This window comes from Anser brachyrhynchus, assembly GCF_964034855.1.
Source record: "Anser brachyrhynchus genome assembly, chromosome: 15".
In the NCBI taxonomy this organism is placed as follows: Eukaryota; Metazoa; Chordata; class Aves; order Anseriformes; family Anatidae; genus Anser; species Anser brachyrhynchus.
The window spans coordinates 12,991,452-13,016,313 of record NC_137733.1 but is presented as its reverse complement, the minus strand read 5'-3'; the positions used below and the strand labels follow the sequence as shown (position 1 = coordinate 13,016,313).

General features: G+C 42.8%; 1 protein-coding gene across 1 annotated transcript; it reads left to right on the top strand.

The window, feature by feature from the left end:
- Window positions 1-479: 479 nt before the first annotated feature.
- On the top strand, window positions 480-24,756 carry SNX8 (sorting nexin 8). Its single transcript, XM_080556186.1, is given in 12 exon segments — window positions 480-1,169; window positions 8,930-9,120; window positions 11,426-11,500; window positions 11,503-11,545; window positions 14,399-14,520; window positions 14,880-14,960; window positions 15,921-16,081; window positions 16,492-16,624; window positions 17,716-17,784; window positions 18,597-18,746; window positions 19,150-19,299; window positions 20,034-24,756. Coding segments are annotated over 12 exon segments (1,326 nt in total). The 5' UTR covers window positions 480-1,132; the 3' UTR covers window positions 20,148-24,756.
- Window positions 24,757-24,862: the final 106 nt, after the last annotated feature.

Sequence of the window (24,862 nt, the reverse complement as noted above, 5' to 3'; positions counted from 1 at the left end):
GCTTGTTTGATGGTGTTTTCAGGAAAAGCACTGCGCAAAACATATATCTTATTTTCTACCAGCGTCAGCCGTATCGTTCCTGATTAATAGAGCATAAAAGAAGTGGAAAAAAATATTGCTAATTAAATTAGAGGCATTCATGCCTGAAATTCTGATTTTAGGCAGTTTTAGAAAATGTATTTGCATTTCAGATGTTTGTATTTCTGTGCTTTCCTGAATAGGACCATGTTTGCTTTTACCGTATTTACTTTTATTCGTGCATTCCTTCTGGTGCACAGTATAAAATGCTGCAATTGCTTTTCCTTTGGAGAATAAAAACAAAAACAAATTTATCTTCAATAATGCTTCATAAAAATCTAAATGCATCCAAAATGTAAAAAAAAATATATTCAGTATAGGAAACATCCCAATTGCTTGACTGAATTGCAGCAGAAATTAAATGCTGTGGAAAAACTAAAGAAACACACCAAAAAGTTGTCTTGGTGTATGTTATCTGACTTGCTATGTGGAGTCCAGCCCCCTTTGCTGTATGCCTTCAAGGACAGCCTTATTACCACTACCACCAATTTATTTCCTCACATAGCACACTGAATTCTGCCTGGAAGTTCACATTCCCATCCACCGCCCTTCTCAGTTTCCAGACGAAAAAAAAAATAATAATTCGATTTTGGAATAAAGCCTGCATTAGGCGTGTGAGCCGATCACTTCTGTAAGACGTCTGAACGACTTAGGATCAACCCCGGCGCGGTTTCGAGGCGCTCCGAGCCCTGCAGCAGCAGCGGGGACAAGCTGCCCCCCCTCTGCGCGCCCGAGCCCCAGCCCGGCGACCTTGAGGCCCGGGACCCGAAGCACACGTTTGAGTTCGGCCTCCTCGGGGCCGTTCCCGTGCCCGGAGGCGCTCGGACGCGCCACAGCCGCAGAAGGAAGGGGCCGGCCCCGGCTCTCCCGCGGGACTCCGGCCGCTGGGAGGCGGCGTGGGCCGCCCCAAACCCCACCGCGGGCGGCCCCCAGCCCCTCTCCCGGCCCCGGCCCCGAGGCGGGAGGCGGCCTCCCCCGGCCGCTCCGCCCGCGCTGCGGAGGAAGGGGAGGGCGGCCGCCGGCCCCCGGCCTCACATGACCGAGGGCTGCCGCGATGGAGGGCGAGCCGCCCGCCGGCACCGCCGCCACAGGTACGGGGCGACGTGGGGCTGCCTCCCGCCGGCACCCGGTGCCCGCCGCCCGGCTCCGGGGACGCCGCTTCTCGCCCCCGCCCACCCCCCGCGGGAGGCTCGGGGCTCCTCGGGAGGGCTCGGGGCTGCTCGCCCCGCCGAAACCTGAGGTAAAAAGGGGCCGCCTTGCCCTCCTCGCCCCCCGGGGGGCGGCTCCGTACCGCTGCTTGCTGGCCGAGCCCCCCTCCCGGGCAGGTTTCGGGCTGAGGGGGCACCCCGCGGCTTTGCCCCCCGAGTCGCGGCCGCTGTCGGAGGTGCCGGCAGGGCTGGGTTTCGCCTGGTGCATTCGGTGACGCGGTGGGGGCTCGGGGAAGGCTGGCAGGGGCAGACACCGTCCCGGGCGCTGCCTCTCCTCTCCCTGCTGGCCCCAGCCCGAGGAGCGAGGAGCCGCCCGGAGCCGAGCCGGGGCTGGGGTGCCAGCAGCGAAAGGAGCCGTGGGGGGAGCTCGGGGGTGAGTCAGGAAAGAGTAACCGCTAAACTCGCTTAAACTGAGGAAACTTTGAGAGGAAAACGCTTCTCTGAAGTGCTCTTCAAGTGCCTGGAGTTTCACGCTGACGGTTACTGCGTGTTTTGTTTTTTCTCTTTGGAAAGAGCAGCTGGTAGGGGTCCACAGGTGAGTTAATGTTTATGTAGGGTAGGGTGATTCGGTTGGATTATATTCAGGATCCAGTATAAGTGTTCTTTTGATAGGCCTCTGACACTCCTGATGCAGATAACGCATTAATAAATAAATAAATTATTTTGGAATATTTCTGTCCAGGACTGATGTAAGATATTGGGATATTGAGCAGCAGCCTTTGTGGAAAAAATGTCCTACTGTATCAAAGAGAGAGCTCACTCAGGTATGTCTATTACGGTTTTACCATCTGCTTCAGGAGCCTTATAGAGATAAAACTGAGCTGTCTTTGAGTGTTTTTGGTCTGATTCACTTCCACGCTAGTGATGGTGCTTCTATAACTGACCTACTCAGCCTTGTTTAGAAAATTCATCTCTCTTTGACAGAGGTTATATTGTGTAAACAGAGACAGCAGCTCATGACCTTAGTGAAATAAAAGTATGCCGTGAAAGGAGGCATCTTTTTAATTTCTAGCATCGTGCTGTGGGTTTGGTGATCTTGGGAATTTGATACTCATACTTTACATTTTCAGAGATCAGCAATTTGTCAGTGAGTATTCTAGTAGGATCTAAATCTCTCGCGTAATACTGAGCATCCTGAAAGGGCCTACTGAGGCGCACCTATAACAGGACACACACATTCTTAATTTCACAAGATTAAAAGTACTTTAACACAAGCAAAAGATAAGATAACATCTAATGTATTAAAATAATTTCTGCTAAGTTACTTGTATTGCTCTTTTTTTTTTTTTTGACTCTTGTTCCCCTTTGAGCCTGTTTTGCAATGACTGCAGGGAGCTAATCCAGGTGTGCTGTCTGGAGAGGAAGGGGGGTGTCTCCTTGCCTTCTAGTGGAAAATCTTTAACTGTGTGTGCAGGCAGTGGGGGGGTTTGGTAGGGAACACCGTACTAGTTGCAGATGGTAGAATTTGAACATAACCACTTGGATTGCCCCCAGAACTTCCGAGTTGTAGTAGGTTGGCATGGGTTGATGGAGAGAAATGGGGCAGTTACAGGCATCAAACTGGTACAAAAGGATGGGAGCTTTTCAACAGAACTTGAGATATGAATGACCTTGTTCAGTACACACAAAATGTGTAAAAAGACCATCCGAAGGCTGGACTGGCACATCATTTTTTAATACTTAACACTTAGGTCAAATTTTTGGCCAGTGCGATTAAGAGGATGAGAAATGTGCAAGGAAGATAAGAAATAAAATAAAGGAAAATTTCTTCTGACAGGGTTTTCTTGGAAAGGGACGTTTGTGGGAACTTGGCAATTTTATAGTTAAGACAAACTGCTGTTGTAAAAGACTTGTGTGGGAATTTAGGTGGAATATAGCTATGTGGCTAACGGCTTTCTGAGAACTACAGTCACAGAAGGAGGCTTCTGCAGAAGACTTGCATGTATTGTGTCTGAATTTTCACGCTTCCAACCTCTTTGCTAGAGCTGGGTGTGAAGGAGGATAGTTCAGCAGTCTTCCACTGGGAGCAGAAAGCTGTCCTAGTCAGGCTTTGACTTCTGTCTCTGTAGCCTTTGCGAACGTTCCTCGATGGACTTTACTCCCTTAATACTGTTACTTCTTCAGTTCATTGTATAGCCCCATCTCACTTTGTATTTGCTACGGCTTGGGACTGTGGCCGCACAGCTGACTGGCTGATGGAATGTGAAGGAATGTTTTCCTTGTATTCCCAGACTGGGAAATTGCTTAATTAATCACTTGATCTAGCAGCACGGTTAAAAGAGCAGGGCACTAGGTTTAAAGTTAGTTCTGTGTTCTGGCACACATATCTGTGACATTGTAAGGAGATAACTTGCCTTTTTTCTTCCCTCACTTTCTGCCTGCTGGATGTGATGATGATACTTTGAGAAGCCTATAGCTGCAGGGGAATGCAGAAATGCTAGCTTTTTTTTTTTTTTAATTATTATTAAATAAAGCGTAGATACTTCACATGAATGCTTTTGAGTTGTAACATTACTTCTCTGCTTCATTGTGGAAAGCGCCAAGTCCTGAATAGCAATATGAAATTTAGCAATCTGAAGGGAAGAAAACCAAACCACCACAAAACAACAGAATCATCCCCACGTCCTCAAAATAGAGGAAAAAACAACCCAGACCAGCCAGCACAGAACACGCATTTGATATGCGTACTGAGAAGGCTGGGGATTTTAAGGAGGAAAGCAAAATGTTAGAACCTGTATTCCAACGTCTAGGCTTTTGACAGAGTATATGTTACTTTATCTTGTTTTGGTGTTGGATGGTTTGTATTTACAAATGAAATGTTGGGAAGAGGGAAGGCCACAATCACACCATCTCTTAATGAGAGTGAAACTAAGTAAGATAACTTTCCTTGTACCTGTTAAGGAACACAGACCTCTCCTTCGTGTTGAACATAGATCTGTGAATTGCTTTTGTTGGTCAAAGTAGGCTGATTCTTTTACGTTGCTCCTTTCTAAATAATAACAGTGTGGTTTAAAGTTCCTTATAAAATGTTAGTTGCGTACAGTTGTCTCAAAAAGATATCTAATGCCCTTAATAAGAAGAAAGTCCTTTTTTTTTTTTTTTGGTGGGACTTCTGTTTTTTTTTTCCTTGTCTTTAGGGGATTTCAAATTATGTTTTTTTATTTTTATTTTTTTTAAAAAAGAGGAAGGGAGTGGACTTGAAGTTGTAGCTGAAGTCTGTGTCAGCTTTTAGAGAAGCTGGTATGGACACTGAAAGGGAGTTCTGGAATTAAGGAGGAATGTGTTTGACAGAACAAGGGGGAAAGGCATTTCCATAATTCCTGAGGCTTTTCATGAGAAGACAGAAAGGAAGGGGAAATGCTGATGAATTATATTTACATTGCTGTAAGAGTATGCCTGGCCCAGCAGCCTTCAGTTTTGCCAGGAGGAAATCTGAGGTATCGGTGTACAAAAATGCATGGTCCTTTTACTCCCCTGCATTTCCTGTGAGTTGGATTACCTCTACTCCGTAAGGCCGTGGCCTGTGATAACGAGGAGGAAATCTTAGTTATTTCTCCTAAAGGCTTTCCTTCCTTTCAGATTCCTTTCTGCTTATAGCAGATCTGCCACAAATGTAATAAGTAATTCTATGGCATCTTCTATATAAGCGTGTCTAATAAATTTAGCGGATTAACACCCAAGTATAATACAGAGTTACGCTTGGCAGCCATCTGTGAAACAGAGATAAACCCTCCAAATGTGGCTGACAGAGCCTCGGTGGGGAAGGGAGATCTGCTCTGTGATTTGCAAGCTACGCTTCCAGTCCTTGTATTGCCCCTCTCTCCTACGTGTGCCTGTAAAACTCGTGTGCAGCTAATCAGAGACTTGAAATTCCACACATGTATGGCTGTAGAAGTCTTTGAGTGAGGAACCCAGTAACTCTGCAGAGGGCAGGTTGCTGTCCGGTTGTATGTAAGGGAGCCGTGAGCTCAGGGTGCTAACTACAGCTTGAAATGTGTGGCATAAAGTTTTGGTTGTTCCCGGGATAAGTTTCTCAGCTCCTTTCAGTCCAAAGGCTACCTGACTTCTTACCAAAAAATAAAAAAATGATGCAGTGTTTTCACAGTTGTTTTCTTTTATAATAAAACAACAACAAACAAAACGGGCTATGCTTTGAATGCTTCTTTAAACTTCTATTTCTTGTCTTCTTGCTGCCTGTCTGTTTGCTCATGTGTATTCTTTTTAGCTTTTATTTTAAATTGTTTTCAGTTATACCAGGCTACTTCCTTATGTCTTATTGACAACAGATTGAGAAACTCTACTGTAGCAAAAGGATAGCTTTTACAAAAAGCTGATTAAATTTTATCTGCTTCCCTGTATGGGCATCCATTCCCTACCTCCTTTCTATATTCATTTACCGCTCTATTTATATAAACTTTGTTAGATGATGATCTGAGACCAAAGGGAATGTTTTCAAAATTAGCTGTTCTCAAGGAGCGCGCGTGATGGGAAACATTAAGTGTGTTGTTACAATGCATGTAAATCCTTGTATTGGTTGAACACAGGAGCTCATACCAATGAGTTCACACTATTATCCACCATTCCTGGCCAGGGCTCTCGAGGCTGTTTCTGAATTGACTCTTTAGTAAGTAGAATGAAAGGTGGGCTGATGAATAGTTTAAGGATACATTATTCTGCGGGGTTAATGTTAATGCCAGGATGGTGTTTTCCAGACCAGGTTAACAGTTCCAAAGTAATCTTACAGTGTTCTCAGACTGGTGTTTGAGGGTGCACGTTCACCCTGACTAGCTGTCTTGTTGATGTGGAAGAGATGATTAGTTAAACAGTAATTATTCAGACTTGTTTGTATGACTTTAGATATTTAGACAAGGTGGGATCTAAAGAAGCTACAGAGTATTTCAGGAAGAGCCGGACGTGTGAAGTGCTGAGAAAAGAAGGTATTTCCTGAAGGTGAAGTTTAGAAAGCAAATTTAGAGAGTAACTTGATGAGAAGTGACAAAGCATTTCACATGAAAGAAGCAGCATGACTGATTTGATGAAGGAACGTCGAGTCTTGACTAGATCTGTCCGTGGGGCTTCGCTCTGCACTTGTCTTTGGGGTAACGTGGGTTCAGGTCTCTGTAATGAGTAGGAGAGACCTCAACATCGGGGGCTGACAGTTTGGATCATGCGTCAGATTTCAGGAGTTACAGATGAAATACTGAAGGATTCACAGCTCATCCTGTTGGTCTTTTCTCCTGGTACTTACCTTTTCCCACTGGGAGTTTCAGTAGTTCAGATGGTGCCGAGCCCCAGAGCAGGGAGCAGTTTGTGCCATGAAATTCCTGCTTTGTCTGCTGGCCAGCAGGAAAACGGAAAGCAGGGAGAGTGGTGCAGCAGGCAGGAGGAGCGTTGTGCTAGTGCAGGTTGGCACTGCTCTCAGGAAGCAGGTGGGCTGCATTTTGGCTAGCCCCTTTGGGGAGACTGGCTCGCTGTGACTTCCTCTGAGAGGTGAGCTGCTGGTTCAGCACCACAGAGGACTGTGGAATTCTGTCAGGGTGTGCGTGCGTGCATGGCAGAAATAACAAAATCTCCCGTGTCACATTGCATCTCATTGATGTGTCTTGAGCAATTAAAACCAAGAATTACAAGGGCGTGCACCCGGAGAACCGCTGCTCTGGGGAGTGAGGCTGCCTTGTGCTCTTCATACTGCTCTCTGTGTGTATTTTTAGGGCTTCCCCTTGGGAGTATGGTTTATTATAACCGTGCTGCACCATCAAGTGTCAGGTGGGAGGATTTTACTACAGGAGAAAATCGTGTAAAGATAGTGTGCTTTATTCTCTGAATTTGGAGTTTTCTTTCCTCCTTTCCTTCTCAGTTCAGCATCTGTCTGAAAAGCGGATACACAGATGTGTGTGTTACCACTTTATCCAGCAGTGTCCCTTGTCAGCGTTGAATTAGCTCATGTTTTCACTACAAATTTCTGGTAATTAACTGGAGCTCTTCAGAAGCTGTTTGTAGGTGGGGTTAATAGGCGATACATTATTCCATTAAAGCAGAGGTGTTAAGACTTGCTTCTCTGAGTCACGTTTGCAGGAATCTGGAGCCTGATGAGACATGTGGGATAAGGTCATTTGTCCTGGATTAGGTTTGGTTTCCTTAAGCCATTTACAAAACAAAGGCTGCAGCTGTCTATCTGAGGGATTGGAGGTTGCCTCCCCATTTTCCAGGGCCTTGAGCACATGAAGGAACAGGTGGGAAATCCTTATCAGGAGGTCAGGGCTGTCAAGGTAAGGTTATGAATCTGTATCTTCCGGAGTGAACTTCTTACCAACCTTTTGAACTATGTATCAAGGCTCACAGGAAAACTTCTTGCTTCTGTAGTGCTACTGTCTTTTTGTGATATCAAAATTTTAGATGTGTTTAAGAAGGGCTGTAACTTTGACACACTTGCAAGGAGGGGATGGTTAATACTGCTCAGCTTTTCTAGGTGGGTTTTCATCAGTGGATACAACTTGTTTTGTAAAAGAACTTGCTCACAGTATCCCTTTTAAACAGATGTATGCGGAGAGGAAGCAACCCCTCTGTTCCAGACCCAGGAATGGGTTGAACAGATTCCAGGGTTATAGCCACATTTTTCACCCTGTTGCTGGCTTTTCATATGTGTAAGATGGGTGGAAAAAGTGATAGCTTTGGAAAAACAGGGTAAGCTGTGTTTGCAGTCACACAACATGTAGTTATGAAGTCAAGTTCAGATAGTGGGCTTGGGTCAGTCATTAAGAGAGCATTCCAAATCATCCTCTTTTCCCCTTCTTTGGTGTAGTCTGCCTTCCAGGGCCATGCTCTTAGAGCCGTCTTTATTCACTTTTGCATCTTGCTGAGAATTAGTTAGGATTTATGTCTGTCCAAAGCTATCAAGCTATAGCTGAATTCACTGTAAAAACCAAAACCAAACCACAACAAAATAACCCTATCCTGTTTATTTTTTAGCTACAAGCAGTAGAATCAATGTATTTGGAAGCTATTTCCTGAGCTAGCTGTGATGGAGTAAACTGTCTTGTTGGTAGACATTACCAGGATCCTTGTTCTCCTGCTATGGAACTTAACGTATTGACATAGTAAATTACCACAAATCATGCATGCTCTAGCATACTGTCATACACTTTAATATAATTATGTCAAGCAAAGTGTCTCTTTCCTTTGTAATGGCCTGTGAAATTAATGTATTAGATTTCTGCAGTGCAGTAAAATAGCACATTTTCTTCACTTCCATGAGTTGTTATAGGCAGGATCCAAAAGTGCTGAGCTAGGGTTTCGTTCATTTTGGCAGATCCTGCTGTGGTGGGAGCTGGACAGACAGGAAATGCAGGCCTCCTAGCTGATTCACGGAACAAATTTGGCCTGTGATTCTTCTTTTGCTTCGTGGAGATGGCTTTCTGACTCGGTGTAATTGGTAGCGCTCCTGGGTGTAGCGAAGAGGGAGGTTCCAGTGTCTCGAACGTGTGGGAAGTAGCATAGCCTCCTGGGGGAGGAGTGGCTTCGGTGCTCTTCTGGTCATGTTGCACCACTGCAGGAGCACCGAGGGAAGAGAATATTTTAAGGCTCCTTCTTTCAGTTTATCTTTGCAGGGTCTACTGGACTGTTTTTCCCTTTTTGTCTTTTAGATTTGGCAAAGCCTCCAGTAAATGAACCGAGGGAACCGGAACAATTTCTAATGCAGGCGCCCCAGGGAAATCCACTGCTGCTTTCCCACACCCTCCAAGAGCTATTGAGCAAGGATAGTGTGCAGGTGGAGCTTATACCTGAGAAGAAGGGCCTTTTTCTGAAACATGTGGAATATGAGGTTTCCAGCAAGGTAATGTGAACAAGCAATGCTCTTAGTGAGAATGTGCCTTCTCAGGAATGTCCACGCAGTTGCTTTTGGCAAAGTCTCGTCTGATTTGATAGGCGTGTTGGGTGATGCTGGTTTCGAGTAGGCCGGTTGTATTGATTTGCTTTAAATGCACCAGCCCAGTGCTTTCTTGACCTATGTTTTGGCAGTATGATAGATCTTGTAGCTGAGGTCTGATGCGTAGTCGGCTAGTTCTGCAAAGTGAGTGGATACCTTAGGAGTGCTAACCCACCTGAGCTCTCTAGAAAAGCAGATGTATAGCATAAATGGAATGATTCCGTAACGGATTGGTGTCTGCTACTGCATATCTCAGACTACTTAGAGCTTGTGAAGAAATCATATTGGCAGTGCTAAACTGCAATCCTTTATAAACAGAAAAGGTACTGCAAATCCTTCCGCAGAGTCTAGGCCGCTTCCAAAGTACTTGCCCTAATCCTGACCTCAAGGTTCTGCTCTTGGTATCAGTGAAGACTGAAGGTGATGTATCTTTTCTTATTTATGGAACAGCCAGTGAAATAGCTCTCCAGGATCTTCTGTATGTTTTTTCAAGAAAGAAATTGGTTCTATTCAAAATGGACCATGAGCAATTTGCAGCTCCCAGGCCACCAAAGCACCAGTTAGTGAGTAGCACTCAAACCATTGTGGTCACCGTTGTCAATATTCAGCATCACGTTTGGGTCCTTTACCTGCAGAGACGGCTGGGGCTTTAGGCTGATGTCTGTAAGTTGCTCAAAGACTGTTGTGTGGGGGAAAAGGGCAGACAGGGAATGTTTCTGTGGGTTCCTTAGGGCTCTGGTTCTGCCTGCAATATCAAGACACTGGACTGAGACCCTGGTGGTCTCTCTAGGTATTGAATTTAGGAAGAAACCGTTGCCAGTTCCTTTCCGTTGCTGTCATCCCTCTCAGTTCTAGCTGTAGAACTATGCTTCTGGGAGAAGAAACAGCTTGGCTTTGCACTTTGTCTAAGATCTGTAACACAAATCAGCATCAGGTTTCAAATCAGACAGGGGGAGGCCCTAAGGGCTGTAGCCGTTGTGCTCCAGTTATAGGTCTCCTTGCTTTATTTCTGAAAATTCATAGCAGCAGAGTAAGGGGTGCGTGATGTGCAATGCAAAAGTAGTGAGAATGCATATAGTCATATGTAGTCTTTCTTACTAGCTGTTCAGTAGATCAATGTGTAGTAGTAGTGGTTGTTTTTTGGTTTTTGCTTTTATTTTTAATTATTTTTAAAGGACTTTTACCTCTCAATTATCTCCTTGTAGTTGCCACTTAACTCCTTTTGGAATGAATACCCAGTTTCCTTGGTCTGTTCTACATACTGATCTGAGAAAGGCAGAGTTAAAGGCTAAGGTTTTAATGGATCTTTAAATGTTTGTTTATAGATCTAGCATCAAGGTCTCTCTTTGTCTTATGAGGTTCACTTAAAAGGTCAGTCATTTGGGCTAATACTTAACGTGATCTAAGTTTGTTTTGCCACCTCTGGATCTGAAGCTGATTTAAGGAAAGTTCCCAAGAGCTAGAGCAGGCACTTGCAGTACTTCAAGAAAGGAGCTCTTTAGGGCGCTTGAGTAATGGCACTAGTTCTAAGTGTTCTGTCTAATTTGAAAGAACAGGGAGTTTGAGGGAGGTGGGAGTGCGGAACCACTACAGATTTAGATATGTTTGCCATTTTTTTAGGAAACTACTTCTCCTTTCCATTTCCTCTTGTGTGTGAATGGAGTGTGGCATACACTTTTACCTGAAATCTTACTCTCATAAGAACATAAGAACGTTACCTCTATTCATAATGGAAGGGTGGCTGCATTTAGAGACTTCTCTCCCTCTTTCCCATCACAAGACCTCTAAAAATAAGGAATATTTTATTTCTGCAGCCTCTTTGTGAGCTCTTCTCTCTCTCTTCTCTTCTCTCTCTTCTCTTCTCTTCTCTTCTCTCTTCTCTTCTCTTCTCTTCTCTTCTCTTCTCTTCTCTTCTCTTCCTCTTCTCTTCTCTTCTCTTCTCTTCTCTTCTCTTCTCTTCTCTTCTCTTCTCTTCTCTTCTCTTCTCTTCTCTTCTCTTCTCTTCTCTCTCTCTTCTCTTCTCTTCTCTTTCTCTTCTCTTCTCTTCTCTTCTCTTCTCTTCTCTTCTCTTCTCTTCTCTTCTCTTCTCTTCTCTCTTCTCTTCTCTTCTCTTCTCTTCTCTTCTCTGCAGCTGATGGTAGAAAATTAATGGAAATGCTGCTGATTGTCCAGCCTGTGTATTGATTTTTTTAAATTTTTTCCTCTATTGTAGAGATTCAAATGCTCGGTCTACAGGAGATATAATGACTTTGTGGTGTTCCATGAGATGCTGCTGCAGAAGTTCCCCGTATCGCAATGGTGCCAGCACTACCACCCAAGAGGATGCTGGGAGGTAAATTTGGGTCACTCTTTTGTCTGGAGGGGTTGCAGTGCGGGTGTGATCAAGATGAAACCAATGAAAATAAATACTTGAAAGAATTGAATGTCCTTGCTTCTGCTTGGCTCAGAAAACAATTCTGAGAATTTAATGCATGATTTGGAGCTGTGAATTATTGCTGTCCAGAAGTCTTTATAGTAACACAATCAAAATTTCAGTGTGTGTGTGTCTTTTTTTTTTTTTTCCCCCCCGTACATCTTGGTATCTAATAACCTTTCTGGTAAGATTCAAGGAGTAATTCTACAAAAAAGCATGCAGAGTTGTGGCTATCACATTTTTAGGAAAATAGGTTATGATGATCATGTGTGCTTTGTGATGATCATATGATCTTTTGTAGAATTGCTACCGTGCTGTTGAACAACTCGAGTATGTAGCGCAGCGTGCTGTTTTGTGAGGTGCTCAGAATAGGAAAGGTTAGTGGAAATACCATTGTTTTTCTGGAGTGAGAGAAGACTAAACATAAAAAAAAAAAAAAATACATTATAAGGCTTTAGACTGCAGAGAAACTTATTGTGTAAAAACAACAGCCAGTATGTAGGATAACCAGAAATGAAAAACTGAGGCTGGAATGTCAGTTCACTCAAGTATATTGTAGCTATTAGAACAGAAGCCAACGAAGTATCCCAAGACTGAAAGCATGTTGAAGTTCATTCTGCTACAGTTTTCAATAATCAAAAATACTGGCATTGTTTTAAAACTTTTATTATTTAAAATGATGCATATCTGTATAAAATTCTATCTTGTTTTATGCTTTATCTGTGGAAGAAAAAGCTTTTCACTGGTTTGTCTCCTGCCCGTGCTGCTAAGCTTGTTTCAAAAAATAATTGATTTCAGTCAAGGAGTCTGTGTATTGCTACGATAAAAAGGAACTGGTAAACAGTGAACAGAGCAGGGTTTATAGCGAACCAGAACAAGGCAAAATAATACTATTGAAAAGCTTCAATGGTCATATTTTTTTATGATGGAATGCGAATTGTAAAGACCTTTCTTTTGAGGTTGCGAAAACCAGTCTGTTGAATTTGGCCTGATTCAGTATTCTCAGCCAGAATTTCCAGAATTTCCACTTCATGCAACACCTGTGAGCAAAGTGACCTTCTCTGATTTATCTTGGTGGAGAGAGGATGCTTGAAAGAAGTTTCCAATACATATGCTTTGTCAGTTGCTTATTTCCTGGCGTTTCTGATGTGTTGATACTTCTGTGCGTTCACTGGTGCATTTCTTCCCATACATATCAAATGTTTAAAAAAAAAATCTGGCAGGATTTGTTCCCGAACTGCGCTAGTAGTACAGTCCTAACATAGTCCAAAACTGCGTGGAGGCAGAGAGTGGTGATTGCCTTTAGTCCAGTTACTCTGTATATAGAAAAGCTGTGTAAGTGGTGTTAAATAGAAACTGCAAACAGGAAAAAGGAAATGGAATGGATAGTTCTTGTTTCTGAGTATGTTAATGTTCTGATAAATGGAACTGTACAGCACAGTATTTGACAGATCAGTGTAGATGTGTGACTCTTGCATGTTCCTTAGTCCCACTGCCCGATGGATAAAGCTGTGTGACTTGTACGCTCCTGTAGTAAGTTACTCTCTTACCTCCGTGTTGGTGTAACATGGTCTTGGTAAAACACGGCATAACATCTGTCTGTCAGATGAAGGAGGGTTGATAGTCTGCTCTGCTCATTTTGGAGGATGGCAGCAAACTGGGACAGATCATGTAGGAAGTGAGTGGATGACTTCTGAAATCTCCGTGTAGGCTAAAGTACGAACAAACCACAATCAAGATGTGGAACACTAATGAATGAAAAAATAATTTGATGATCACCTTACTAAAGATAATTATAGAGACTTCCTGCAGCCTGTAAACTCCCAGCTTAAACGTGAAGGCACCTTTTGTAAATTTTAGGTATCCATTTGCCTGTGCGTTCTTTTAATTTCAGTTCTGCTACTTCCTGTTCCTTCAGATTTATTTTGATATATTTTTCCACTTTTCCTGAAAAGATGCTAGCATCTCTGATTTACTGCTTTGCAGCAGTATCACCTGATTGAACCTCTTTGCTGCTTCAGGAAGAAAGATGAGCTGAACTTCTTTTAGTTTAATAAGTAAAGACTTTGGGTGGATGTACTGCAGACTGTGATGCCGATAGATCTTCAGAGTACTTTCAGAAGTCTGGCATGAAAAAGATGGGTGCTGATATTGATGAAGCAACTGGATAAAAACACAACAACAACACAACTTTATTCTCCCCCTACCCACAAAATGTCTAAAAGTGCAGAGGAGGCACATTTGAGGGTGAAACACACTGAAGCTACCTTTTCAGAATAGTGAGCAAGAACTATAATCATCTGTGGGATGATCAGTTTGAAACTGGCAAGTGGTGGTGTGATTTGCATTGCAGTAGCACCCAGGAGTCCCAAACAAAATGAGATCTCCTTTGGAGGCCACCTACAGAATTCATTCAGAGGACTAAAGATATTTGCGTCCCCACAGTTTCTAAGCAGAGGGTTCAGATCTTAGGCTCAGTTGTTTGTCCTGCTTACTTGACCCGTCCTGTGGAAATCCACCCAGGGATATAAGTACAGGATTTCGGTAAGATGTAAAGAACCACTTGAAGGAATTGTTGTCCTGGTGGTCAGTCTAAAAGATGTTTTTCAGAGAGCCAACGGAGTGCCGGTGACCATTCTTTGGTTTTGTTGAAGTGCTTTAGCAAGGTTTATAAGTGTAAGGAAATTATTGGACTGAGTGCTTTCTTTTTTCTCTTTCTGAGCAGCTGTAATATGTGGTCTATTAATTGAAGTTTAATGTTCCTTCCTGTAGCCGACCGAGAATTCATAGAATCAAGAAGGAGAGCTCTGAAGCGCTTTATAAACCTGGTGGCTCGACATCCTCCTTTCTCAGAAGATGTGCTCTTGAAGCTCTTTCTGTCGTTCAGCGGCTCAGTGAGTACTTGTTAGTGATAGTCTGAGTTTGCACACCTTCCCGTAACTGCTTTCCTGGGCACAGAGTTCAGAATTGCTTTTGACTTACACATTGTTGCTCCCCGTGACAAGGAACATTTTCTCTCAATAGATATTTCTGCAGCTGGAAAGGGGAATGTAATTTCATTTGATGCCAGGATTTTGAAAATGGTAGCTGTTCTTAGGGGAATACGTGTTACGATTTCCCTTGAACTAAACCTAACCTGGATAAAGCTGTATCTGCTAAATTGTGCCTTACTATGATAATATGAGAGAACCGTGTGAACTGCCTGTGTTTCATTTAGTTTTTGCATGTTCGTTTGATTCTGTCTCTTCTTTAGGACGTACAGAATAAACTAAGAGAGTTGGTCCAGGGAGTGGGAGATGAATTTATGACCTGCAGATTAGCTACCCAGGCCAAGGTATGTATATGTATTGCTTGCAACATAGAATTCGGATTTAAATGGCTCTTTCCTCTGGGTAAATGAGTTACAGCCTTTGTTTGGTGATAGAGACCTTAGGTAGGGGAGAGTTTCCAGAGTTTGAAAGACTTTTAAACTTGTAATTTTTATAGAAAGTATATTTGACTCTTAAAGACCTGATATTTCTAGCTAAGTAGTGGTTCATGAACATGAGAAAGATTAAAGAGTGAATCCTGCTCAGAATGTGTTTCTTACTAATTAATTGTATTTGCATACCAAACAAATGAGCATACCACACCATTTAAAAGCTAATATCTAGATTGATATCTTCCACGTGTGTTCATGTCATTGTTCTTTATTTTTCTCCCTGTGGGAGAGTAATTTGGATTGTTTTAGAGAAGTCAGAAGTTCTGCATTTATCTGCTTATCTTAGTGATTAGTGCTGCGGCAGATTTTAAGCATACATTTACTTTGCTCATTGAGCAATTTTAGATTGAGTTGTTGTTCAGGTTCCTGCACTGCTAGCAGAAGATTTTGCAATCGGAGCTTAATTCAGGCTCTTACCGGTGATGCACAGGTCAAAAAGAGCTTAGCTGAACTTTCAGTACGTGCTTGACTTTGCAATACTGGCAGTTAAGTAGCTTCAGATCAGAACCTGTGGGCTTGAAACCTCACAAACCCCATTTTAAATTCATAGTAGAGTTGCAGATTTTGCCAACTCTGTCTGCACCCTGTATTTGAACCTCCTTCTACCTCTGAAAGTTAGGGGTGTTTGTATGACGTCTGACTTGGAGATCTGAATTGCAAAGCTGATCTCTTCAGGGTTGCTGCAGGGTGGAGAGAGAAGGAGAGTGCAGAAGAGAAGTCTGTCTCTCTGCTGACTATATGATGTGCCTAAAATTAAGATATGGGAGTATGCGTCTGATACATCCACTAGTAATGTCTCTTGCACTTCTTCAGGACTTCCTTCCAGCTGACATACAGGCCCAGTTTGCTGCCAGCAGGGAACTCATCAGAAATATTTACAATAGCTTTTACAAGCTTCGGGACCGTGCAGAGAGGATAGCTTCTCGAGCCATTGATAATGCCTCAGATCTCCTCATATTTGGAAAGGAGCTAAGGTAGGTTGGGAGAAAGAAGATTTGCCAATGTGAACATATCTGCTGTTGCTTCATAACTGAAAACTGTTGTGAGGTTTACTTGCAAATGGTCTGGTAAGAATGGGTATTTCAATGCATGCTGTAGGTTATTACCAAGTTTTCCTACTGCAAAAGACGAAAACGCGTGCTTTCCTCTAGGGTTGCATTCCATAGACCAACAAAAATAAAGTGCAATATTTTGACGTTAAGGTACTGACCATGTTACCTCTTCCCCCAGTATATTCACAGCACTGCTTCTGTGGCTGTGCAGTAGTAGCTCTGCACTGTGACCTGTTTAGACATTTGAAACTCTGAACTGCTTTCTGCAAATTAGTGCATGTGCTTGGTGGAGTTTGTCTCCTAGTTTTAAACATTAATTTCTGTTCTCCTAGTGCTTTAGGCTCAGACACTACACCGCTTCCTTCCTGGGCTGCGTTGAATAATAGCACATGGGGGACTCTGAAACAAGCCTTGAAGGGTCTGTCTGTTGAATTTGCACTTCTGGCAGATAAGGCTGTGCAGCAGGTGAGTTATTTATTTATTTTTAACTTTTTGTAAAACGAGGAGGGTGCATTGGTGTCTCTAGTTTCATCTTGAATCACAGTTTCTGTGGGGGTAGGCACTTAAAAAGTTTAAGAGGGACATAGTAATCCAAAGGTGCATCCTCAGCCACCAGCCTGCTTGTTCATGCTTGAATGAAAAACCTGGACTGTGTTTAAATGGGGAAAAATATAATGGGCAAAGGGGTGGAGAGAAAGGCCTGCTTTTTTTTTTTTCCTTTTAAATGGTTATCGGACAAGTTAAGTTGTACTGCTCCACTGAGCTGTCCAAAAACCCTGCGTTCTCTTATTTACCTGCTGCAGAGAATCCAGAAGAATTTCTGAATCAAGTTTTGACATTCACGTTACTTAAACACTACATGAAAGTCATTCAGACAGAAGTGTCATATTCCTGTGTAAGCGTACAGCGTGATAATGGCTGTTAGAATGATGTGACATCGTGACAGTCTGGGAAGCAAAAATAATAGTTTTGTCTTCTTCTCATCTCCTTGTGTTAAAATACTTAGTGTGCTTTTATAGATCTGTTGGACTGGTTCTTTTTTTCTGCAGTTTATGCTCCAGAGAGCTCTATTGATATAGGAAGAAAAGGCAGTATTTAGAAAAAGGTGGAAAAAATAAAGTGGTGAAACTTAGCTTGGTGTCTCATTTGTGCTTTCTGGTGCATGAACTATTATGGGGAACATGCAGGTATTTATAGATTAATGGATTAGTTATCTCGTAAGAAGGAAAGATGAAAGATTGGAGAAGTCTGCAAAAGCAAGAAATTCGAGGCAGAGAAAGCTGAAAGGACTGACACATGCAGGACTGTGAAACTAACTCCTCTTGTTATAATGATCAGTCAATTGGAAAAGCTGTTCCTGCTCCAGTCAGATCTTTGTTCTGCAGACTAAAGACTAAATGCCACTGTGACATCTGAAAGATTTTTGATGCAGTTGTGTAACCGTCGATATGCCCTGGGGAATACTGTGGAGGGCCTGCGTGGTGTAAGGATGTGAAGAGCTGTGATGTTGGTTCTTGCCAGGCTTACATAAAATGTACTTTTTCCTTGTTTTCTAGGGTAAACAGGAAGAGAATGATGTGGTGGAGAAGCTGAACCTTTTCCTGGATTTACTCCAGTCCTATAAAGTGAGCTCTGCTGTTCTTCTGCCAATGAAAAAGTTGTTTAGAACAAGCTTGTGCTTCTTAGAGGGTGTAACGCCAGCTAGATGGAAAACTGTGAGGCCAGTTCAGAGGCACACTGGGCATCTGGCAGAGGGAGGGGAGTGGCTGTTGGCCTTAGCTCTGTAGCCTTACTGATCAGCTATTCTTGTGATGAGATCTTGCCAAATGGCAAACCCTGCAAGAAATTCAGAAATACGACTGCTTGAATTACATGGATCAGCTAACCATTTTCCAGATTTAGCTGCTTTTGAGTCAAAACAGTGAATTAAATGGCTACTGCTAGGCTCATGGAGACAGTTCACGAGTTCAGTCACAAATGAAAGCATTTCTGTTGATATTAATCTCACAGTCAAATGCACTTTTTAGAAGCACCTAGCGAAACTGTGCTTGGCAGCCGCTCCTGACATTCCCAGGCCTGGACTGAAATAGAAGGGCACTGGCAATCTATTACTATGACTAATTGCCAGCACTTAATATTGAGAAGGTCACGGAAGATAAGTGGCCTGATAAGATCCAAAACGTTGGCTGAAGTGATGCTCCAGATTGCTTGGACCCGTACCACTGAGCTTAAGTGGCAGTTCAGTTTCTTGAATTCCCATCTGACAACATTTTTTTGACCCTCTTGAAAACAGAAACAAAAATCCGCAGCGGAGAAATTACAAAGCGTGATGATGTGTTTATGTTCCTGATGTACTTGGCTTGCCTCTGCCTGCTGTCCCTTAGCACTCTGCCTGGTTCCCACTAAGTACCTGGTTTTGTTCCTTTTTCCTGTGAAGGACCTATGTGAAAGGCATGAGAAGGGGGTGTTGCACAAGCACCAGCGAGCATTGCATAAGTACAGCATGATGAAGAAGCAGATGATGAGTGCCACAGTGCAGAACAAAGAACCAGAATCAGTGGAGCAATTGGAGTCTCGGATTGTGGAGGTAGGGCAGATACCTGTGAGAGCAAATGGTGGTAGTGGACTGCTGTAATGACACCACTATGCCGCTCAGTCATATCTGCAGAAAGCCATTAGACATGGTAACTCGTACTTCGGGTAATTTGAGATACCTGCTGTGCTTCAAGGAAAATGTATTTGTTTTCCTCTATACTTCTTACTGGCTCTCTGGCAACATGTCATTTGCAGGAGGTGGGGAAAGCAGCAGTCTGCGCGATGGAAAGTGCAGTTGCTGTCCTATCAAATGGGTCCAGGCGCTGCTTTTTTAGGTTCTTGTTAGGTGTTTGAATTGCCAGAGTGGTGAGGAATGCTGTTTTCTCCTGCTGCAAGTGAACCTCCTTGGCACTGTCTTCCTGGCATTGTATTTCACTGAATTCCTCTTCTTTCAGCAAGAAAACGCTATCCTAACTATGGAGCTGCGGAATTACTTTTCTTTGTATTGCCTGCATCAGGAAACACAGCTCATCCACATCTATCTGCCTCTCACCTCTCACATCTTGGGGGCCTTTGTCAACTCCCAGATCCAGGGTCACAAAGAGGTGAGTTCTCCTGGCCTGTGCTCTCTTTCCCAAAATATGAATGAGAATTTTGAACTGATTTATTTTCTCCTGCGGGTCTTCCTCCTCTAAGCATCTGTCCAGCTCAGATCTTTTAAAACTTCTTAATAAGTTACCTAAGATATTTCCAATAGGGAGTGAGGATCAAGGCTAGCCCTTCACCCTTTTAAAAGACTGCATCTTCTTATAGCAAGTTTTTCGTTGTTTTCTTTTTTTCTTTTCTCATCTGTGTGTGGCTTTACCCAGAAGGTAAAAACCCAACTGTTAAATAACTAGCAATTCTGTAATGAATGATGTGTGCTTGCTAAATGAATCTGTTTTTTTGCTGTGCTACACAGGAATTATATGACAAAGAAGAACTTCCTTGTTTGCTCTTTAAATCTGAGCTCCCTTTTGTAAATCCCTAAATATGACCTTCAACATTCCCCATGCACAGACTTTGTTGCGTTCGTTGTTTTAGAAAAGTTTTTACAAGTGCAGTTTGTTCCTTTCCTTCAGTGAAGGAATTTGACCAAAGTATGGGAAGCTTCCCCTCCGTCTCTGCTCAGTCAGTGGGGCAGTCTAAAAGGGGCAGTCTGGGTCCGCTGGACTTCTCCAAAGTGCTTCAGGAAATTTGTGTTGTGGTTTTGAGTATCCTGAAATTGCTGCTAAAATACAGTGTGGTGAGATACTAACCTATTCTTGTTGTCTGTTTTCTCTCCCTTTTTTCCCCATAGATGAGTAAAGTTTGGAATGAGTTGAAGCCGAAGTTGAGCTGTCTCTTCGTGGGATCTAGCAATATGCCAACTCCACCATTGTCACCTCCAGAGGGAAACTTCTTCTCCAATTAATATTCTGAGCATCTAGCATGGAGCAAGAAGTGCAATCAAGGGAGGGGTGGGACCTCTACCTCCAGATGTTAGAATGGATCCTCCAAACAGCTTTTTTTTTTTTATAAATACTGCTGCTTTGAGCTGCTCTCTGATTTAGACAGACTGGATGTGGGGCAGAACATACAGTCGTAAAGACAGTCTCTTAATTTTGAAATGCTCTGGGGCAGAGCTGATTTTTGTTATCCAAAAGACACTCATTACAGGGTCAGGATGTGACACGGTGCAGTGAGGGCTGCAGCGTTACTGCTGCTGCCTCTGCGTCTTGTACTAACAGCCCTCCAATGATGTTTATCTGCACACATGCGGACAAACTTCTAAAAGTACTGAGATGAACAGGATATCTGAAGCACTTGCTTACAGAAGGGTGGATTGCTGTTTAAGCTTGGGAGGGCTTGTGTTAGAGGCATATGTGCATAAGGAAAGCTGAAAGCCATCCCATTGATAGTTGTCTGGATTTGATTTCTTACTGATAGGCTTTAGAGAGAAAAAACAACAACAACAACAAAAAACACATGAACAAAGTGGTTGGATTCCTTAACCCAGCTGGGCAGAGGTCAGTGCCGCTGTGACACAGCAGTTTTCCCAATGTATGTCAGTGTTGATTCAGTTCGTGGTTGCAGGGCAGCCTAGGGACTTGCTCACATTTTTCAGTTTGGGGCCAAAGATGACTGGGTTCAGGAACTCAGAGGAGTTTGCCTGGCATAAATGAGAAAAGAATTGAATGAAACACTCCTTAATTGTAAACCACTCCTATTACACAAGCAGAACAGCTACAGGGTAGCTTGTTTGTTTTCTTCTGGAGGTTCTGACATCTATCTGCTGAGTAGCTGTTCAGGGCTATTGGAGAGCTGCTGACCCAATGGCTGGTGTTTCCTCTGGTCTAGTATCAGATGAAGTATCCTGTTAACACCAGTTACACCAGTAGGCTGGGACGCAATGTTGATGAAATTGATTAGCAAAAATCAGTATTGATCAGGATATTACTGTCTTTTCTGGCTCTGGATAGCATTGGTGTGTGAAGAAAAGACAACTGAAGTGACAGTTCTTTATCTCTAAAAAGAGCACGGCCCTCGGTAATGTTTTTTTTTTTTTCCTGACTGTGATAAAGGGACTAAACATTTTCCATGTCTCACTTTGTATCTCCAGTGACTTTCCCTCATGAGGGAAATGGCAGGGGGGAGAAGAACTTGCATGTCATGTTACCGTAGAGGAAATTGTGCATATCCTCTAGAGAAACTGATAAGTGAAGAAACTGCAAACGTGTGCAACAAAACTCTACACAAATAGGACTCCCCTGAACCTACCTTCTGTGGGACCAAATGAGGTGTCAAAGGGGAATTTGAGAGTTGGCATCTTAGCGTTTTCTTTGAGTGGGTAAAGAGGAAGCTTGTTAACAGGGATGAACGCTTGCTGTTAAACTGGAACCGTTACAGTATTTTCCCTTTTGGGGGTACTTTCAGTAGTAGGAAATATATTTAAATCACTTAAATCCTGTAATCACAAAAGCTTCTTTTTTTCTCTTTTGTTTAGAAAATTAAATGCAACATGAAGATCTTCCTAGACCAGGTGGAAATTATGGGTTAGTTTCTTCCTTTAGGAGTAAGATAATAAGCTATTTGCCCAGATTCATGAGACAAGCGTATCCACTATATACAGCCCTCCCCCCGATACATGGTAAAGTGCACTTAATGTGGGTGGAATTTCTTGGGTGCTGAGCCTTAAGAAGTGTGTAGGATGCCTGGTTTAACAACCTTGCTCAGAATACACTATTGAGCTTTTTATAGCAATTCAAATGTTAACTCTCTTCCGAGTCTTTCCTCCTACGTACTGGCCTTGTCCGTTGAGGCACTAACTGCAAATGGCTGTGACAGATCTGATTCTCTCTCCTGAAGATTCCCAAAGTGATGTGGAAGAGCTTCTGTTCATAAGCCAGAGCAAACTGGCTGGGGAGGGAAATGTTTCTGCAGTGTAATAACAAATGAGACATTGTCTCAAGAATGGCACAATTTGTTTTGTTTTGTTTTGTTTTCCTGCTTGACATTGCCTTGACTAGGAAGATTGTTTGTGGTTAAAAGTGCAAAGAGCATTTTAATGTATTTTTGGATGCTCTTCATTCCTACCATCTATAGAAGGTGCTGGCTGGTTAGAGACTGTGACTTGCTTTGTCTTAGTACACATCCTTCTTTATTAAGGTTTGTTTCATTGATGTGAACAGTCAAATTGAGAAAATGCTGTATGTTTTGGAGGAAGATCTGATGTTTTCCATGTTTCTTGTTTGGCTGGGATGGACGACCAGGGTATGTTCCGTGGGCTAGTACTTCGTAAGTTCTGAATGAAACATTGCACTTCTCACAGTTAGAAAAAGAAGTTGCAATTTCAGACTTAAGAAAAACAAAACATAAACACAAAAACAAAGAGTCGGGCTTTAGACTAAATAACTTATCTTTCCTGTTCTCCTTCTTTAATTCAAAAATTCTGTAATTCAAATGCACAGACTGCTATCCATGTGCATAGAGCACATGACCTGTAAAAAACTGGAATTACGTTGATTTGAGAAAACACCCACTCCTCCACTGTCAGCCCTTGCCTCTTCGAGGACAACAGTTTTGGGGTGGGATTTTCTTGTTTTGCTTTTTTTTTTTCCCAGTCTGTTCACCAAGTGTTTTGAGAACATAGGCCTAATATTCTCAAAGTTGATACAGCTAATGGCACTTTCAGCGTTTATTTCATACAGGACTGTCAAGCTTCTGTCTCACTCCTGAACAATGCACACTGTTTCATGCAACCCTTCGTTTGCAAACCTTGCCTCTGGGAGACTGGTCAGTGTGCAACTAGCAGTATCATGTTTACCTCAGTAGGTGAGGAATTTCCTTGCTGTACTTGCCCTGTTCAGTTTAGGGATGCGTCAGACTTGCGGAGAGCAGCATCAAGTACGGCTTCCTTGCTCTAGAGGAATGTAGCAGGGAATCGATCGAGTTATTTTCAGTTCTCTATCTATCCTAGTTTACAATGTAGGGGAGCCAGTACTCGTTACCTCTATGCTATTGCCCTCTGCAGCAAGCAGTTCAGCTATATACAGGGGAGAGAACAAGACTTAAGTTGTTGGTCCCGTTGCTGGTAGAAGGGTAGATTGCAATAAACACTAAGCAACCCATAAGCCTAACTGAAGAGCGTGTGCTGCCTAGCCAAGAACTGATAAATGTACAATGTAGCGCCAAAGAGTTAACGTGCCTTCTTGGATGGAAGCTTTCTGTGTAGCGCTTGAACTCATGGTGACTTCCTTGTGTTTAAAATAACAATTAGAGAGAAGGCCTCCATTTTTTTTCTGTCAGTGTCTCTGTCAAATATCATGGAGATACCAGGGAAGTAAACAGTGGAGAGCCTGAAAAATGTCTTTATCAAAAGGGCTATTTGTTTTGGTCACTCTTAAGGTCACCTCTGCTCTAAGCTGTGAAGTGGCAATATACAGGCTTTTTGACTGATACCATGTGTTGAAAAGCTTCCCAACCTGTTAGATTTACAGTACAGCTTTGGTCTTTGCTTCTTTCCCTCTCCTTCCATCTTCCTTGAACTTTGCTCCTTGTAACACATTTTCAACAGTGCCTTGCTGCATTCCAGTGCTTTTACTCTTCTACTTTGATCATGCAAGGGTGTAATTCCTGGAATTTGTTAGAGGCTAATTCACAATCTTCAATTTCTGCTGTTCCTAGAATACAAGGAGCACCAGCTGGGGATGGAATCAGTCTCCACAGCTGCAGCAGGAACAATAAATAGTCACTACTTTTTGACATGAGGTAAAATTCAGTGCTGGTGGAAGTATTTTTGTAAAAGGATTGAATTGACCTGAGAATAGGGGATAGCAAATACAAGTGCAGGCCTGAGCCACACTTGTTCTTTTCCTACCTAAATTCCTGGAGGAATAGAAAGTAATTTGCTCCCCCTTGACCACGCAATTCACAGTTTCCACCAGGAAATAAATCAAGGGAACATAACAGGTATCAGCTGCCAGTCACTCCCTTTCCTACTGTGCAGTAAGGTTTTACATCCTGTTACGAGCAGCTTATACCCTTGTGCTTATTTTCTCTCCTCTGCTTGCCTCTAGCCATTCTCTCCACTAGAACAGTCAGAAACCCTTACTGCTACGTCAGAAGCAGAGGTATCAAAAACTCCGTAAATAAGTCATTGTGCAGCACAAAAGGAAAGGTAAGAGTATAAGATGTTAACTCTTATCCTTTAAGTCTGACCTGTGGCTTATTGAGCATATGAAGAAGGGCATTTTTGAGTGGTATAAATTATTCAGGACTGCTGGAGGGAGATGAGAAGAAACAATCTTGTTCAGAGGGTATGAATTCTGCCTGCCTGGAATATCCTGTATCTTTGCTTTGCTCAAATAGCCTTATGTATGAAGCACTTTATCAAAATGCAGGAATTAAAGAACTATTACTACAGCTGGTAGACTGGAAATGTTTACAGATCCTATATTACATTCCAAGATTCTATCTGTAAGTGTTATATGTGTTTGTAAAAGTGTTTAAAAGAAAAAAAAAAAAGACCTTGTATGAAGTTACAGATGTGATGTGTTATTTCTAGCAGTTTGATTGAATCTTTCACTCCCCACCATGCCGAGCTGGGCTGAACAGGTCACCTGCTGCTGGCATGTGGCAGAGCCTGCA